Source organism: Myotis myotis, unplaced genomic scaffold (assembly GCF_014108235.1).
Source record: "Myotis myotis isolate mMyoMyo1 unplaced genomic scaffold, mMyoMyo1.p scaffold_m19_p_17, whole genome shotgun sequence".
NCBI lineage: Eukaryota > Metazoa > Chordata > Mammalia > Chiroptera > Vespertilionidae > Myotis > Myotis myotis.
The window spans coordinates 24,758,350-24,774,233 of record NW_023416321.1 but is presented as its reverse complement, the minus strand read 5'-3'; the positions used below and the strand labels follow the sequence as shown (position 1 = coordinate 24,774,233).

The 15,884-nt window shown below is 49.3% G+C and overlaps 1 protein-coding gene across 8 annotated transcripts in view; it reads left to right on the top strand.

The window, feature by feature from the left end:
- Positions 1–8,548, top strand: part of MSI2 (musashi RNA binding protein 2) — a 355,927-nt gene extending 347,379 nt beyond the window's left edge. For 5 of the 8 annotated variants that reach the window (XM_036340471.1, XM_036340468.1, XM_036340469.1 and 2 more), the window contains 2 exons: positions 1,148–1,220; positions 3,503–8,548. In XM_036340471.1, coding sequence (XP_036196364.1) covers positions 1,148–1,189 — 42 coding nt within the window. In that variant the 3' untranslated portion in view covers positions 1,190–1,220; positions 3,503–8,548. The remainder of the gene's footprint in view (positions 1–1,147; positions 1,221–3,502) is intronic. The other 3 variants (XM_036340473.1, XM_036340467.1, XM_036340474.1) reach the window with 1 other exon arrangement.
- Positions 8,549–15,884: the final 7,336 nt, after the last annotated feature.

The window sequence follows — 15,884 nt, the reverse complement described above, 5'->3', positions numbered from 1 at the left end:
TTACAGTTTCCAGGTTCCAAGTAAGTTCCCACTTGTGTTCTTTAGCTGTGCCCTCCCCACCGAGGCCCAATGCATTGATATTTGTAATGCTCTGTGGTTCTATAATCTGACTAATCCAGGCCATAGAAATTTGCTTAACAGATTTGCATGCTATTTTCAGATTGTATTGTTCTTTCCCTCCCGGTGTGTGTGAGCATGAATGTGCCTGAGCCCACTCACTCCTGTCCCTTCCATTTGGAAAACGAAATCAGCCAACCTCTGCCCTGGCCAATCTCGGCCTCTCAGAGGCAGTTTGGCTTGGAGCTAAGATGGGAGTGTCTGCTGTCCCAGCTCCTGTCCTTGTCGTGAGAGCCCTGCCTCAGGGGCTGCGCTGGGGAGAACAGAGCAAGTGCAGACGGTCTGGGGCACCAGGGCCTCTGAGTTCCTGCCCCCTGATTGCAAACACACACACACACACACACACACACACACACACACACACACTCCTGCCAGCCCTGGCCTCTGTGGCCTGGGTCCTTGTTCAAGTCCACTCCCAAGCCAGTGTCACTTAAGTCAGTACATTGATGCGTCAGAACCCCTCAGATCAGCTGTAGGGCACAACCCAGAGTACTGTTGTTCAGCTGAGAGCTGCATCAATGTGGGAGACTCTCTCTCAACAGGTAGAACACAACTCATTCCCATTCTCAGCACCCAGAAACACGGTCCCTGTTTGTTCTTGAACACCAGGATCTCTCCGACCTGCGTGCTGTGCTGGTTCTCAGAAATAACCACATAGCATTGCCTTTGGTCTGCACAGGACTTGCTTTCTCCCCAGCTGGAGCCGTCGGGAGTCCAGAGACACTGTTATCTTTGCCCTCCCAGGGGTTCAGGGCAACAACGCCTCTCACTTGGGGCTTGAGCCTCCGTTTCCCATCACCACCCGCCCCTCTGAATCTGGCTCTTGATTTTCCCCTGGGCACACAGACAGGCGTGGGGCGGGAGCGGGGCCGGCGGGTGGGATCCTGGCCCCTCATGGCACGGTGTCTCAGAATTACATATTCATGCTGGCAACCACAGTCTAGTCCCAGACATAATTTCCTTTCCCAGAATATGACAATCTGTTCCCATGTATAGCGTGCTGATGACCTTAACAATTGTGCAATTTTAGGGACCTTTGATTGCAACGGCCTTTACAAATGGATACCATTGAGCAGGTGCTTTCGTTGCCATCTCACTCTGAGGTATTACTTCTCTGCCATATGTCTCCGCCCGGCCGGGCGTGTCCGTACCGCGTGCGCCCTGGGCATGCAGTACGCACGGGCCCGGTCTCATCACATCCATCTCTCTCCTCTCTCTGGACCTTTCTTGGAGGGGTGGGGGTAAAAAAAATCCAATCTTTGAATCTTTCATTCTTTTCTTCAGCTTTAATCATGACGCCCCACACATACTTTTTTGTTTTACTGTCTTTTTTTCTCGGTTTGGTTCTTTTGCTTCCTTTTCTCCATCTTCCCCACCGCTCATCTTTCTTTGTCTTCAAATACGATCAAGAGTGGGAAACTGGAAGGCGATCACGTGTTGTGCCCGTCCCAGGGGAGTGGAGGCAGGGACACGCGGGGCTCCTGCCAGGCCTCCCCCAGGGTCCCGGGGAGCTGACCTGGTGGGGTGCTGGGCCTTTCAGCTCCCCAGAGCTCCTGGCCTCAGACAATGGGGTTCCGGCCGTCAAACAGCCAGACTGCACCTTTGAGTGAAAAGAAAACATTTTTTCCAGTAACTACTGAGTAATTATCCAGATTACCGCTCGAAAAGCAAATTAAATTAACGATATCACCTGCGTAACATGGGCTTGGATCCCTGCCAGTTTCCTAACCTTTTAAACTGAGCTCGAGTTAATTAAACATTTTTTAAATCACTTTGACGGGCCATGGAAGGGGTGGCGTGAAGGAGAGGGAGGCTGGGGCAGTCGGGGGGGGGGGGGGGGAGCCTCATGTCACGCTCTCATTTGAAAATGAGAACCTGCCATTCTGGGGGGAAGACCAGGAAGCCAGACGGGTGCCCTCGGGAAGCCAGTGCGCCCTGCGGCAGCACGTTGGTTTGGGGGCCTAGGGGCGTGGGTCTTTCTCTCGGGAAGAGGGAGGTGAAAGCGAAGTCTGGGAGTGGGTCCCACTCAGAAAGCCCCAGCCAGGCTGAGTGCCTGTCACTCCCGGAGTCGGGACGCAGGAGGAGCCAGGCTGGAGGTGGCTGTCCCTGGTTTGTGGTCCGTAGGATTCCTCTCTCGTAGAGGGGGCCAGGCTGAGTTGAGCTCCATAAATTTCTCTTGGATTTCTCTAACGTTGCTGCTAAGGAATCACCTCAACTAACTCAACTACCTCTCTTAACCCAATAAACCCCGTGTGTGGACGCTCCCCAGCCCTCGCCTCCACGGCCGTTAGAGCACTGACCCAGCCATGGTGGAGCCAGAGGCCACTAACAGTTTGAAGGAGAGCCACGCACCACTAACGAAGCTGAGGTTGGGGCCCCAGAGGGAGGCAGGGTCCTCTGAGCGCCAGGCAGACCGAGAGATCCGGGAACTCTGGGGATTGAGGTGGCTCCAGCCCTCTGTGGTCACATGACCAAGGGACTACACAACCATCAGGTGCAGCAGATCCCTGGGAGGCCAGGGGCTGGGGCTGCCAGCCCTCCTGTCCCTGCTAAAGGAGGGTGGTGCAGGGCTTCTGGCCACGCCTCCAAGGCCACCCCAGCCTTTCCAAGGGGCGGGGGAGGGGCAAGGCTGCTCCCAGCCCATCCTCTATCCCACTCTGGGACTCCGTTTCCACAGAAGGAGGAAATAACCAAGAGAATGGAGGTAGCATCCTGCCCGTCCGCCCCCCCCACCCCCCGCCCCCCGCACCTCCAAAATGGATGAAGGGAGCCAACTGAGCCACGTGGCTGCACCAAAAGGCATGCTCAGTGCCCTCTCCCACGGGGCCAGGCCCACCCGTTCAGGGAGCCTCAGCTATCACGCCCACGACTCCCGGGCCTGTTTCTATTTATTTCCTGTAACCAAAGCTGGCTATTCATTGTGGATGTTTTCATCGTGTCCTGACCTTGGTTCCTAGGAGTCTGTTTAGTGGGCATTTGCATTTTCCGTTCTGGGCCGTCATTGATGGGTAGTTGATAAAGGCAGACGTTTTTCAAACTTGGTGGCCTTGCGAGCAGAAGCTTCACCAGAGAAAGCGTTGCTGGTCGAGTGCAGTTCACCAGTCCAGCCCACAACCAGCAGGACCGCATGGGCGGGCCGCACTTCCTGCCATCCCCTCCGGGACCCCACAGCCTGCATCCAGCCAGCAAAGCCAGGCTGCCCTGCCCCAGCCTCGGCGGCTTAGTGTCAGGTTTCCCAGAGCTGTGCCCCCAGCACGCTGTTAGCGAGGCCAGTTTCAAGCATGTAGTTGGGATAAACCAGATACTTGCCTGACACTTCTTCTTTCTCCCCCCACCCCCCACTTTTATGTTCTCTTCGGGCACCCCGACCTTCCGTACCCTGCAGAGCATACCTGGATGTCCAGGCAAGACTGGGCGAAGTTTCTGAGTGGCCCTTTGTTTAGGTGATGTCATCAGACCTGGACCCCCACCAGCTTCACTCCCCATCCCAACCAGAGATGGCTCGCTTCGGATCGAGGGTTGACACATCTCATCATCTCACGAGTCTGCTGTAATATAAGACAACAGCTTTTCAATGTGTATATAACCCATGATTTTGGTTTTGTTTTGTTTTTGTTTTTCTTGATGGTTTCCCTTCCCCTTCTCTCTTGCCCCTTCTCCTTTGAAATCTCTTTGAATCACATTTAGTAGTGATTTTGACTTAGTCCAGTAGTCATATAGCTTTAATATCTAGTTAAAAGCTAACCATAGTATAATTGTTATATTAAGGTATTTTTTTCTTTAAAAAAAAAACTTTTTTTGCTTGTTTGGATTCTGTTCTCACTTTTAAAGGATGCTGAGATGGTAATATTACTCTCAATATTTTGGTACCAATTCTGAGACTGTATGGATTTTCAGGTGCAACTTGAGCGCGCAGGGGGAAGCGCGGGCGCGAAGTGTGGAGGGAGGCGGGCACTGGCTTTCCACTTGCGTTGTCCGAGGAGTGAGATGCAGTAGGCTAATCACAGACTGCGCAGTTCTTTTTGGTGATGTCTCTTTGTTAACCTAAGTATATCTATTTTCGGCAATAAGGTAAGGATGACCATGTTTCGAGTGTCCTCCTTTTCTATAAGTGCTTTTTTTCTGTTAAAAGAGGTGATATAAGGTTTTTTGAAATTGTGACTTCTAAAAAAAAAAAGAAATGTTGTAAATACAATTCCATTAACTACATAGAAACTATTAAGAAAGAGAGAATCAAAAATATTTTTGTGAGGGAGTCGGTCCCAGGCAGCTCGATGCTCGGCGGCGGGAGGAGGGGAAGGAACCAGAACCCAGTCGGTTGCTGAGGCTGAAGAACACCCAGCTGCCAGGACGACCCCGGGAAGAGTTGGAACACTGTTTAGCTCCTCTTGTCTGTGTGATAGACTCGATTAGTGTCATACCAGCATATTAACCTCTCGTCTGTGCACAGCTTCAAATGTTACCGTCTAGTTAGATTTTTATTTAAAATATGAAAAACCGCTTTTCCCAAGACGTTTTTTAAAAACAAAGCTACAATTTTAATATTTAACATATTTAAAGTTTCAAAGCACATCTGTTTGGCTTGGGTAGGGAGGGGTGGGGAGACATCCTTTTTCAGTCTTAATTTTTAAATATTTGATCATTTTCTATTGTCCAATCATTTCAGCACCTCCAAAGGGCCCTGGGACACTTTGCCTCTCTTCTCCCCCCGCCCGCCCCCCCCAACGTCCCTCACCCGCCCCCATCTCTGGGGCCCCCAGGCCAGGAGTGGATAAGCCTGCATTAATGAAACCTTTTCTCCATTCACTTTCTATTTACAAATTAGGAAAGCAACCTTTCGGTTTATATATTATTTTTAATACCTCAGTGCTGCAAGTATCACCAGAGAGGCTATGGAAGAATTTTTTTTTTTTAATTTATTGTAGATGTAAACAGAATTTTAAAAATAAAAAGTATAAACATCGCTGCACTGTGACTGGTGGGAAAAACTGACAGTTTCCTGTTTGCACATGTTAACATTTGGCTGTTATAATATATGGTCCTCGGTTGGGGAAAGATACTTATGATGAAGGATATTTTTTAATTTAACTTTTTTTTAATATTGGTAATAGGTCGGCAACAGCAACTATAGAAGTACAACTCAATAGATGGCATTAAAACATATTGTAGTGTGGATATATATTTTTTCTTTTTTAAAATGTGATATTGCCGTTTTATTAATATTTTTTAAATTGTTACGTTTATAAATTTGGTACTTAAGGCACAGCCAGTATGAGACACTGAACGCGACATTTATTATAAAGAGCTGCTGCACTCCTATTTTTATAAATTTTACTAACAAAGTAGACTAATGTAGACATTCACAGACACGGTAGGGCAAATGCATCTTCAAACGAAAGGCTCCAAAATGCTCACTCGGAAAGAAAGAAAAAAAGAGCCTTTTTTTATTCCAATTAAACAACAACACTTAAACATAATCATGTTATTTGTTTTTCCAATAAAATGTTAGGTTGTTTGGTGAGATTTTGGGGAGGGGTTTGTTTTTCTTTCGATTACCAAACAACCAGGCTAAAGTCAAAAGCTGGGCGCTTTTAAAATATCCAAACTTGTTCAAGTAATAAAATAACAAAATAGACATTTTATTTAAGGAAAAAAACAAAACACAAGCAAAACAAAAAGAGACAGTAAATTCCCAGAAACTCAGTGTCTAGACTAGGGAATTGAATTACTGTTTTGTCCATGTTGGTGATGTACTGTACTACCCTGCCTTTCTCTGCATCCCCACCACCTCACAGGAGACTCTTTGTTGATCACTGTCTGTTAATAATGTATAAAAATGGCTATCTTGTAAGCGTGCTGTCCTGGTACTAGTATAGTGACTTTTTTTCTCCTCTTTCTTCTAGTACATATTGATAGGTATAATGTAATTAAGGTTTAAAAATTTAGACATAGTTATTCAGATTTAGGACCAGTAAGGATAGAACTTTCTCTTATTTATGGAAAAAAAAAAGTTAATAATTTGGGGGCAGTTTATTCCTTTTAATTTTTTTTTTTCGATTTCAAGTTTTCATTTTATTTCTTGCTGATCTGATGTGGTTTCAACTAACCCAAGGTCTCACGATGTTCAAATGCCGGCAGACTCCACGGCGTTTTGTAGATTCCCACCCACCCCACCCCGCAACTGTGAAGGGGTGTGCCATACTACCTTAAATGCTAATGCTAGATATGCAAAACTGGATTTTTTTAATTTATTTTTTAAAAGAGGGAGGCATGGTATATTAAAATGATTTTACTAAGAGAAAAAAAAATATTTTTTTAAGAATGCTCAGAAGAAATTGATAATCTGTGTGAATATGTTTTAGATGTTTATAATACCTTTTGAAGAGACCCAGTAGCCCATAGCACAAATCTCGTGGAAATCCGATATGTTTTAATGTGGCTACCTAGGTTAGGGTTCACGTTAGTCCCCCCCACTCATCTAGAAGTCCATTTTGAAAGGTTTTTGTAAATTTTGTTCGCACTGACGTTCAGCCTCGTCTTCGTTTCAATCAAGCTCAGTGGCGAACATGGGAACCACCTTTCGCCTTCCCTGGGGGAGAAACCCTCTTGGCCGATGGCTTTTCCCCGGAATCATAAAACCGCCACCGGGTGACTTTCTGGCTTCCAGATCCATCTGCCTGGGACCCCCAGGCTCCTCTCCTTCCAAGCAGAGGAGAGTGAGGGGCAGTAGCTCCCGGACCCATTCCTGGTTCCACCCGGGGATGACCCAGAGCGTGGTCCCCTCGCCGGGGCTGTCGCACACCTGGTCTGTGGCCTTCCTCACACCCACTGGGAAAACCAAACCGCCTCTCACTCCATCCCAGGCGCTCACTGGCTTGATTCAAACGAAGCCCCGACAGGCCTTTGCGTTTCTATCCTTCATAACCTTCATCTTAATTTGAACTCGTAGCTTGGACTTTAAGGTAGCATGGCTCTTTTGCTGTCAATTTGATGTTTCACAGCACAGCAATTCACAGCCAGTGAATGTTACACACATCTTGCTAGACTAGTATAAAAATCATTGGGTAATTGTTGGTTCTAATGACCTGAAAGGTGTTTAGTTTCTGTTTTCAGTTTTATTTTTGTTTGGGGGGGAGGGGGGTCCTTTTTTTTCTTCTTCTTCTTTTTTTTGTTTGTTTTTCATTTGGGGATTTTGGAAGAAAAAAAAAAAGATTTGTTTGGGTTCCAAATAGAAAAACAAAACCTGTTTTTGATCTTTAGTGCAAACGAGGGCTAGGGACTTAGCCACCACCACACTGCTTCATTCTGCCATTCACTCACTGCAGCGTCATCAAAAATAAAGCAATATAGTTTACTACATGTTTTATTGAAGGTCAGCCATGCTTTCTGTATTATATTGCATATGAAATTGTTTACAAAAGAAACACTAACTCATACTTCTCTTTATTGGTTGGGAGTGGCATGCAGGGACAGAGGGAGCCTGGGGATGGGTGGGGAGGGGAGAATTTTTTTCTGAATGTGCTTCACCAGCCAGGCTGCCTCCCAAGGAAGACAAAAAAGCAAGGGGGGGCCAGAGGGACAGACGCAGGCCAGCACATTGAAGAGAGACACTGGCGGGCTCCCCCACCCTCACCCTAAGCAGAAAAGCAGCAGAAGTCAGCTCAGCCCAGACCTGGGCACAGACACTACACAAGGAAACACCACCTTACGTTAAGCAATACTTTAATACTGTAATATGTTTGTTTTCTTTTCTTTTCCTTTCCTTTTTTTTTTTTAACAAAAAAAAAAAGTAAGTAAACTAAGACACAAAGAAATCTGCATAAACCCACCCCTCTGGGGAAGCAACCTTAATCCAACCGCTCGCTATCAAAAATAATCAGAATGTATTGTCTCAGACAGGCTTTCATTCCCGGGAGGCGGGCAGGAGGGGGCGGGGGAGAGGGACTGGGAGACAAGTCCCAGGGCCTCCCTAGAAGGCGCTACTGTACCTGTACATACTGAACCACCCGTGTGGAATCTGTGAGTGTCCTCTTGAGTAGCGTGGGCTAGCCAATCTGCCGTTCATGGTGTGTTGTAAACTCGGAATTCCATATGTAATAGGATGCAAGTCTAAGCGTTTCATGTGGACATAAATGTATCTAAATAAAACTTTCCCTAGCACTGTGGCTGACCTCACCCTTACTTTTATACTTTAGTATGAAACTGATGACAACTTTGGTAGTGAGTATTTTTTTTATATATATACATATATATGTATCTATATATATATATATCTCAAGCATCTTTCAGGTCTTTGTGTGTGGCTTTTCTTAAAGCCCTGTTGTAAAAAATTACTATGTGGATGGCAGTCTCTCACATCACAGATGTGGAAAGTATAATTTTATATTTGTATTTTCAAATAAATAAGTTTGTGAAAGGTTTCCATCCTCTACTGTGGTCCAGAAATCAATGTGTTTGTCTGACAAAAAAAAAAATAAAATAAAATAAACTGTTTTGAACAGAGTCGTTTGGTGTTCTTTCATTTACAGAATCCAGGAGAGCTGTGTTTGGGAGGTGCGGGGGGAGTGTACCACCAGTCACACCCACCACCCCTCCCCCTCAACAAGGCTGTGGGTTACCCGCAGTCTGTGGGCGCAGGTCACTAGCCAAATTCCGTACCCCTTGAGTTAGGGGTCCGGGAGGGTATCAGGAAGCCCAGCCTTTACCCTCAAGAGTTTAAAGTTTTGGCTCGTGGAGAGAATTTTGTAGAATGACAAAAGTAAAGGTGTAGAAATAGATCAGCTATGATACTTCCACCTCCTGGCTATCAAGAAGTGAGAGAAGAGGAAAGAGCTGAGAGAGTTTGTTGAGGGCAAATCCGAAGACCTGGTGGTAGCAGTCAAGCCATTCTCGAATCAGGGGGATTCCTTGGCCTTTAAGCCCTGGAGATAATGAGCTAGGCTGAGAGGTTGGTAGGGGTAAAGCATGGGGCTGAGAGTGTCTTGGGAGCTGCTTCCTTGAGGCCTTGGGTAAAGCCCTAGGCCCCAGGGCATGGCCTTCTCGGGTCTCCCCTCCAGTTTCCTGTCCCCTGCCTGTTCCAGCTTCATCTTATGGGCCAAGAGGAGAAGCTGGAAGGTGTCTGTCCTTACCTGAGTCTGGAGACAGGAGAATTGGGTCCCAGGATCACATCTTGTATGTTCACAGACAAGGCATCGGCACGTGTCTGTGTCTTGTTATCTTGTTTGAGGACAAGAGAGTCCCATCCCTGCTGCCCCACAGAAATTCCAATACAAATCCTCACCGGTTTTGTTTAATTTTTTTAATTCTCAAGTTTCACAAATGCCCTCAAAATAGCAAGAAAAGTATTAACAAGGGTAATGTAGGTTACCGGGGTTACTGGATATGAAGACTTACCCAAGTCACTTCGCTCTCAACGGAGTGGCAGAGGAATAGAAAAAGTCAGGTAGATTGACCTGATCAGTAGGAGAGAATAAATAATCTAGAAATAGAAAAATAGGAATTTAATATGTATGATAAATATGTTGAGTAGCTTCATTTCGTTGATAAAGGGTGGGTTACTGAACATACGGTACAAGCGCAACTGGCTTTGCAGCTTAAGAAAAATAAAAGCCAACTTCCAACCTACATTATTCATAAAAATAAATTCCAGGTAAATTAAGGATTTAAGTGTAAAACTTAACAAAAGTCTTGCAAGAAAATCTATGCCATTCATGCAACACAAAGCTTTTAACTAAAATCAGAAACCCAGAAGCTATAAAAGAATATATCTGATATAAAGACATTATGATATTAAAAATACTTAAACTTTACATATGGCAAAGAAACTTACATGTAAGGAAGATCAATCAATGATAGATTGGGGGGGGCGATATTTGTAATGCAAAGGTCATACTATATTCAGACCTCTTAGAAAGTGACAAGACAAAGGCAACCCAGTAGATAAATGGGCAAAGGATAAGAACAGGAGAATATGGGAGAGCCAACCCAAAGGGCTCAAAATCTGAAGCATGAAAGCATGCTCAAATTCACAATACAGTGGGAAATTAAAATTCGAGCCATACTCCAACCTGGCAGGCAGTGGGAAGATACTACCTGTTGCTATGAGGAAAAGGGAGCTCAGATATTGCTGCTAAAACTGGTGTTTTGGTCGTTTTGGAAAGCTCTCAGCCAACACTGGAACCATGAGGGACATTCTCCATCTCTTCCTCATCAGGGTCATTTGAGATTGGCCAATCAGAGGTGTGTTTGCAAGCGCTCTCCCACTTTCTCACACCATCCTCCCTTCCAGAGTCTTGTAATTTGAAAAAATGACCGTAGATTATTTTCTGAATGTTTGATAGTCTCTCTCCCTCAAGTCTAAGGAATATGTCCATGTGCCACACCTTCTCTGCCTCAGCTATGGTGGCCTAAAACATTATAAAGACCATTTCCCTTGCCCTGGCTGGCATAGCTCGGTGGTTGAGCATCAACCTATGAACCAGGAGGTCATGGTCAGGGCACATGCCTGGATTGTGGGCTCGATCCCCAGTGTGAGGTGTGCAGGAGGCAGCCAATCAATGATTCATCATTGATGTTTCTATCTCTCCCTCCCTCTCCTTTCATCTCTGAAATCAATAAAAATATATTTTTTTAAAAGACCCTTTCCCCAAGATTCTTATCACTTCCAGTTAGCCAGTCAATTTTTCACAGATGATCAGAATTGATTGCAGAGCAGCCAGCCTGGTCATTTCCTCTAGCCCCTAGGAGATTAAATTGATGGGCAAGAAGAAAGCAACGGTTGGAGCAGATGCCTCTTTGAGGGCATGCATCCCTTGTCTGCAGATGCCCTCTGCCAACCCTCCTAAGGTGACTGGGGACCAGGGAGTTCCCTGGGGGAGGGAGAGGAGCTTGTGGGGGACCAAGCAGCCTGGCTCTTCTGCTGCCCTCGCCACCCCTCCCGCAGGTCTCTGCTTAATTGCTGTGACATATCGATGGGCACTCTCCGAGGAGGGAGCAGGCCAGCCGGCCGCAGCATCTCAGCTCAGCAATCATGGCTGATTAAAAACTAGTTACAAAGCAATGAAGATGGAATCCTGCATTAACCAGATGACCCTATCCAGGGCCAAGCCCAGATAAATGGCAGCGATGACGAGAGCATCACTCACAACGTCGACAAATATTAATGGCTGTTTGAATTTCTGGGAGATTTACAGAGCACATCTGGACGGGACACCGGCTCTGCTTCCTGTCCAGCTGTGCCTGTGTGGATGGGTATCTGTGGCCTCGCTGCCTACCCCGAGTGGTCTAGCTCAGCTGAGCTTTGTGTTTGTTTGTTGTTGTTAATCCTCACCAAAGAATATTTTTCCATTGATTTTTTTTGGAGAGAGTGGAAGGAAGAGGGAGAGACAGAGAGAGAAACATCAATGTGAGAGAGACACATTGATTGTTTGCCTCCCACATGGGACCCGACCATCCTGCAACCGAGGTACGTGCCCTTGACCGGAATCAAACCCAGGACCCTTCAGTCCACAGGCCGATGCTCTACCCACTGAGCCAAACCCGCTAGGGCTCAGCTGAGCTATTAGGTGGGTCTAATGTGAATACTCTGGCTTGTGGAAAGTTGCTATTTATTATATTGCCAGTTTTCCAAGACTCTGAATTAGCTCGCCCGCACTTACTGCTGAGACCATCCGGAATATGATTTAATCTTTCTTTAATGATTCGAAAGGCACTTGGAAGTCCTGCACTCATCAGAGGCGTGGTTGTGAACATCAGAACTGGATGCTGAGGAAGGATAAAGTGCCCACAAAACCATCAGGTGAAGGGGACTATGGGGAGCAGGGCCTGTGGGTGTTCTGAGAGAGCTCTGCCTGGCGGGGCCCAGGTGTGCTGGGGTGGGACAGGAAGTCTAATCTGACTGGTGCTGATGTCCCCACGTTCAATGAATGACCCTAGGACAAGTCAGCCTTTCTCCCTGGCCCCCACCTGTTCCCACGGCCCCCACCTGCTCCCACGGCCCCCACCTGCTCCCACGGCCCCCACCTGTTCCCACGCCCCCCACCTGTTCCCACGCCCCCCACCTGTTCCCACGGCCCCCACCTGCTCCCACGGCCCCCACCTGCTCCCACGGCCCCCACCTGTTCCCACGCCCCCCACCTGTTCCCACGGCCCCCACCTGCTCCCACGGCCCCCACCTGCTCCCACGGCCCCCACCTGTTCCCACGCCCCCCACCTGTTCCCACGGCCCCCACCTGTTCCCACGCCCCCCACCTGTTCCCACAGCCCCCACCTGTTCCCACGCCCCCCCCTCCCACCCCCGAGGAGAATTTGGTCTTTGCAGGTTTGTGTCTCGTTGTGCAGATCTGGAGCGAGGGGGAGACTTGTCCTGCCCCGGAAAGAAAAGCTCAAGAGCCCTAGACATGACCCCTGTAATAGGCAGAAATCAGCAGGTATAAGGTGAGGGGGGAGGGAGAGACGAGAGCTCGCGAGCTGAGGTCAGGAGGGATGGAGAGTGTCCACAGGCAGCCGCCATGATTGTGGAGAGAGTGTGTGTGCACGTGTGTATGACGTGAGGATCACAGCACCTGCCCCATCGGGTTGTTGTAAGATCTAAGAAGCCCACCCTGCTCTCTCTCTTTCTAGGGAAAGAAAATTTAAATAGAATCACCATCTGGAACTTTTTGAAGCACTTCTGGAAAGATTTAAATTGCCTTTCAATAATCTTGGGCCATAGATATTTCCTTGAATACACCCCCACGCGGAGACAGGGGCACCAAGTCAGGAGCCAGAAGGCCTGGCTTTTTATGGTCCTGCAAGGTCCCGCACGATGGTCGATGGTCACGGAGGCGAGAAGCGGGTCTGTAATTATCTGGGCTGGTGTCTAGTTTCACTTGACAGTCAACTCAAAGTAGTGTGTTGCCCCTTCTCAATAGATGAGAACTTGGCAAGAGTGTAACTACCATGTAAATGAAGAGAAGAGCGTGCTTTGCTCATTCAGAACTTAACCGGGTTATTCACCGACTCAGAACAGCAGCAGCCGGGGCCCCAGGTCAGCCTCGCCGACCGTGCCTGGGTCACGGGCCTGCGGCGGCGGCCACGCGGCGTGTCCTCCGGCACAGTCGTTCCCACATGTTGGCACATGGAACAACATCCTGCTTCCTATGCAGCACTTCCATGAAAGCCGGTCCGAGACCTCTGCTCGGGTGGGGGCCTGGGGGCAGGAGGCATCTAAGTCGCACTGTGTGAGGAGGCACGATGAAGGGCTGTCTTCAGGGCCGAAGGGAAGCTGAGTGGATAGATCCCTGTAGGTCGCGGAACACTAGATGCGGAACAGTTTTCTTTCACCGCGAATTGCAGTAAAGACTACATCCAACAGCTGTGTGTGAAGGGCAAATTGGGTCCATTTGGCGAAGCCGGTCTTGGATGAGTTGGTTATGGGGCGTGTTGACGTGAAGTGGAGTCCTTGTACGGCTCTCCTCACGAGCTGGCAAACGAGGGAACCAAGGTCTCTCCCGAGGAGCCGAATGGTAAGAGGCGGGGTGGGCAGAGAGACGCATCCTTTAGCCATGAAAGCACAGGACCTAGGAGAGTCCCGGGGCCGCTGCTGCTGCCATGGCGAGAGGAAGTCTTAAACAACTAGCTTCACGGGTTGTAGCTGGGGTAAGGCACCTGCCAGGTGGCGGTGGATGCGGGGCGCTGAGCCCACGGCTTTCTAGCATCCTCGTCCTGCGCGCACACCTTCCCTACTGAGACACAGGCATCAGCCCCTCTTACTCGACGCAGTGGAACATTTGCTCCATCCAGCTCCCCTTGTTCTGACTGACAACGTGCCCTCGGGTTATAGTCTGGCCTCCCAGGTCGTCCTGGATGCTGGCAACGAGCTGGCCCTCTGAGACTGTCCCTCCCTCTACCTTGTGTGCTCAGTGTGAGAGCTGAGACAGAGCCACTGGTGGGGGCTCATGAAACCAGGTGTGAGACCCGTAAGAGATGGGAGTAAACTCCACAAGGCATGCATGCCTGCCTGAGAGGCCTGCCCACCTCCCCGTGGGGAGCCCACCCGCACGTGCCCTCTCATTGGTCACCTGAACCCCTGCACTTGGGGGTTACATGTCTGTGCCCCACCCCACCTCAAGGCAGGTACAACTTATTTGAGTTTGTGTCCCCAGTACCCGGAACCCTGCAAGCACGCAGGCCAGCTGGGAGCAGGTCCTGACACATGGAGGGCCCTAAATAAAAACGTAGGGAGTGATGGATGGATGGATGGACCATCTGGCCTTCGAGCCACTCTGCGGGTGGAGCTCAGGCCGCCCCCTCCAACATCTCCTGGTGCCTCGGGACGCTGACGGCTCTCAGAATCCGTGCACCTGCTCTTGGTTCTGCAGTTGCGAGGACCTCAGGGTCTGTCCGGCCCCGTATCCTGCACCACGCAGGCGTCGGATCCAGCCACTCCTGGGTCCTTGGGTCGCTGTGACCTTGGGCAAGTTACTTAACTCCCTGTAGCACCTCAGCTGCACTTTGGGAATCGTGCTGCCAACTACTAGTATACCACAGCCGGGGCAGGTTTTTCCATAGCCCCTCAGGCTTTGTGTGAAAGGAAAGGGCATGGAAGGTAAATATTTTCAGACTCTGCCACGGAATGGTCCTGAAATACAAGCTCCTCCTGCCCACTGCACCCTCGCACATTGAGCAGCTCACCTGAAAACAATCAAAGGGCCTTTATCTGCCCCCTCCTTCCCTTGCCCGCTCCCAGGAACCTCCGAGGTGAGCCACTTGGCCTGACAGCTTCAGAGCCTGTCTCCTGTTCAGGGAGGGGCTGGCACCTCCCCCGGGAGCAGGAGGGGCCTGCGCTCTGCACAAAGGAGCTGGTGCCGCAGCCCTGCCCTGCTCCCTCCTGCCACCCAGCAGCCGGCTTCCAGGGGAACCAAGCTGGGGAGACCCATTCTGGGGAGTGATCTGTAGTGACAGAGAAGCCCCGGGGGCTGGGAGCCCAGCAGGGACCTGTTAACCCTGGAGAGACAGACAGTCTGGGTAGACAAGGAGAGATGGGCATTTCAGGGCGAGTTGCTGGCACTTTCTGAGTTTCTTCATCTAGAAAACAGGGACAGTGCCTCCGCCAGGGCTCCGTGTGGGAACTGGGGATGGGACTTGCGCTGGGTTGGCTGTGCAGCAAGGGGTCAACATAAGGACACTCTTCCCCTCCCTGGCCCAGATGCCAGCATCCCTGGTTCAGTGATGCCTCTACCCTTCACCCTCTGGACCTGGGGAGGTGAGATGTCCCAGCAGCCTAACCCAGTGGTTCTCAACCTTCTGGCCCTTTAAATACAGTTCCTCATGTTGTGACCCAACCATAAAATTATTTTCATTGCTACTTCATAACTGTAATGTTGCTGCTGTTATGAATCGTAATGTAAATATCTGCTATGCAGGATGGTCTTAGGCGACCCCTGTGAAAGGGTCGTTCGACCGCCAAAGGGGTTGCGACCCACAGGTTGAGAACCGCTGGCCTAAGGCTTCGTGGAGGAAGCATGCTAAGATGGGGCCAAACCATCTGGGTGAGTGAGGGGTCCGCGTGTCCCTGGAATTGGATTTGGGCACCTTCACAGCCTCTCGGTGCAGCATGGATGTTGAGTGGAAACCCAGGTGGCAGTGCCAGAGAGACCATGTGGCTCATTTGCAGCATGACTTTGGGCAAGTCATTTCCCCTCGTGTGAGAACCGATTCTCCTAGCTTGACACCCAGGGCATCCCTGTGGCCCTGAGTCAGGTCAAGGTGAAAACAAGGAAAGGGGT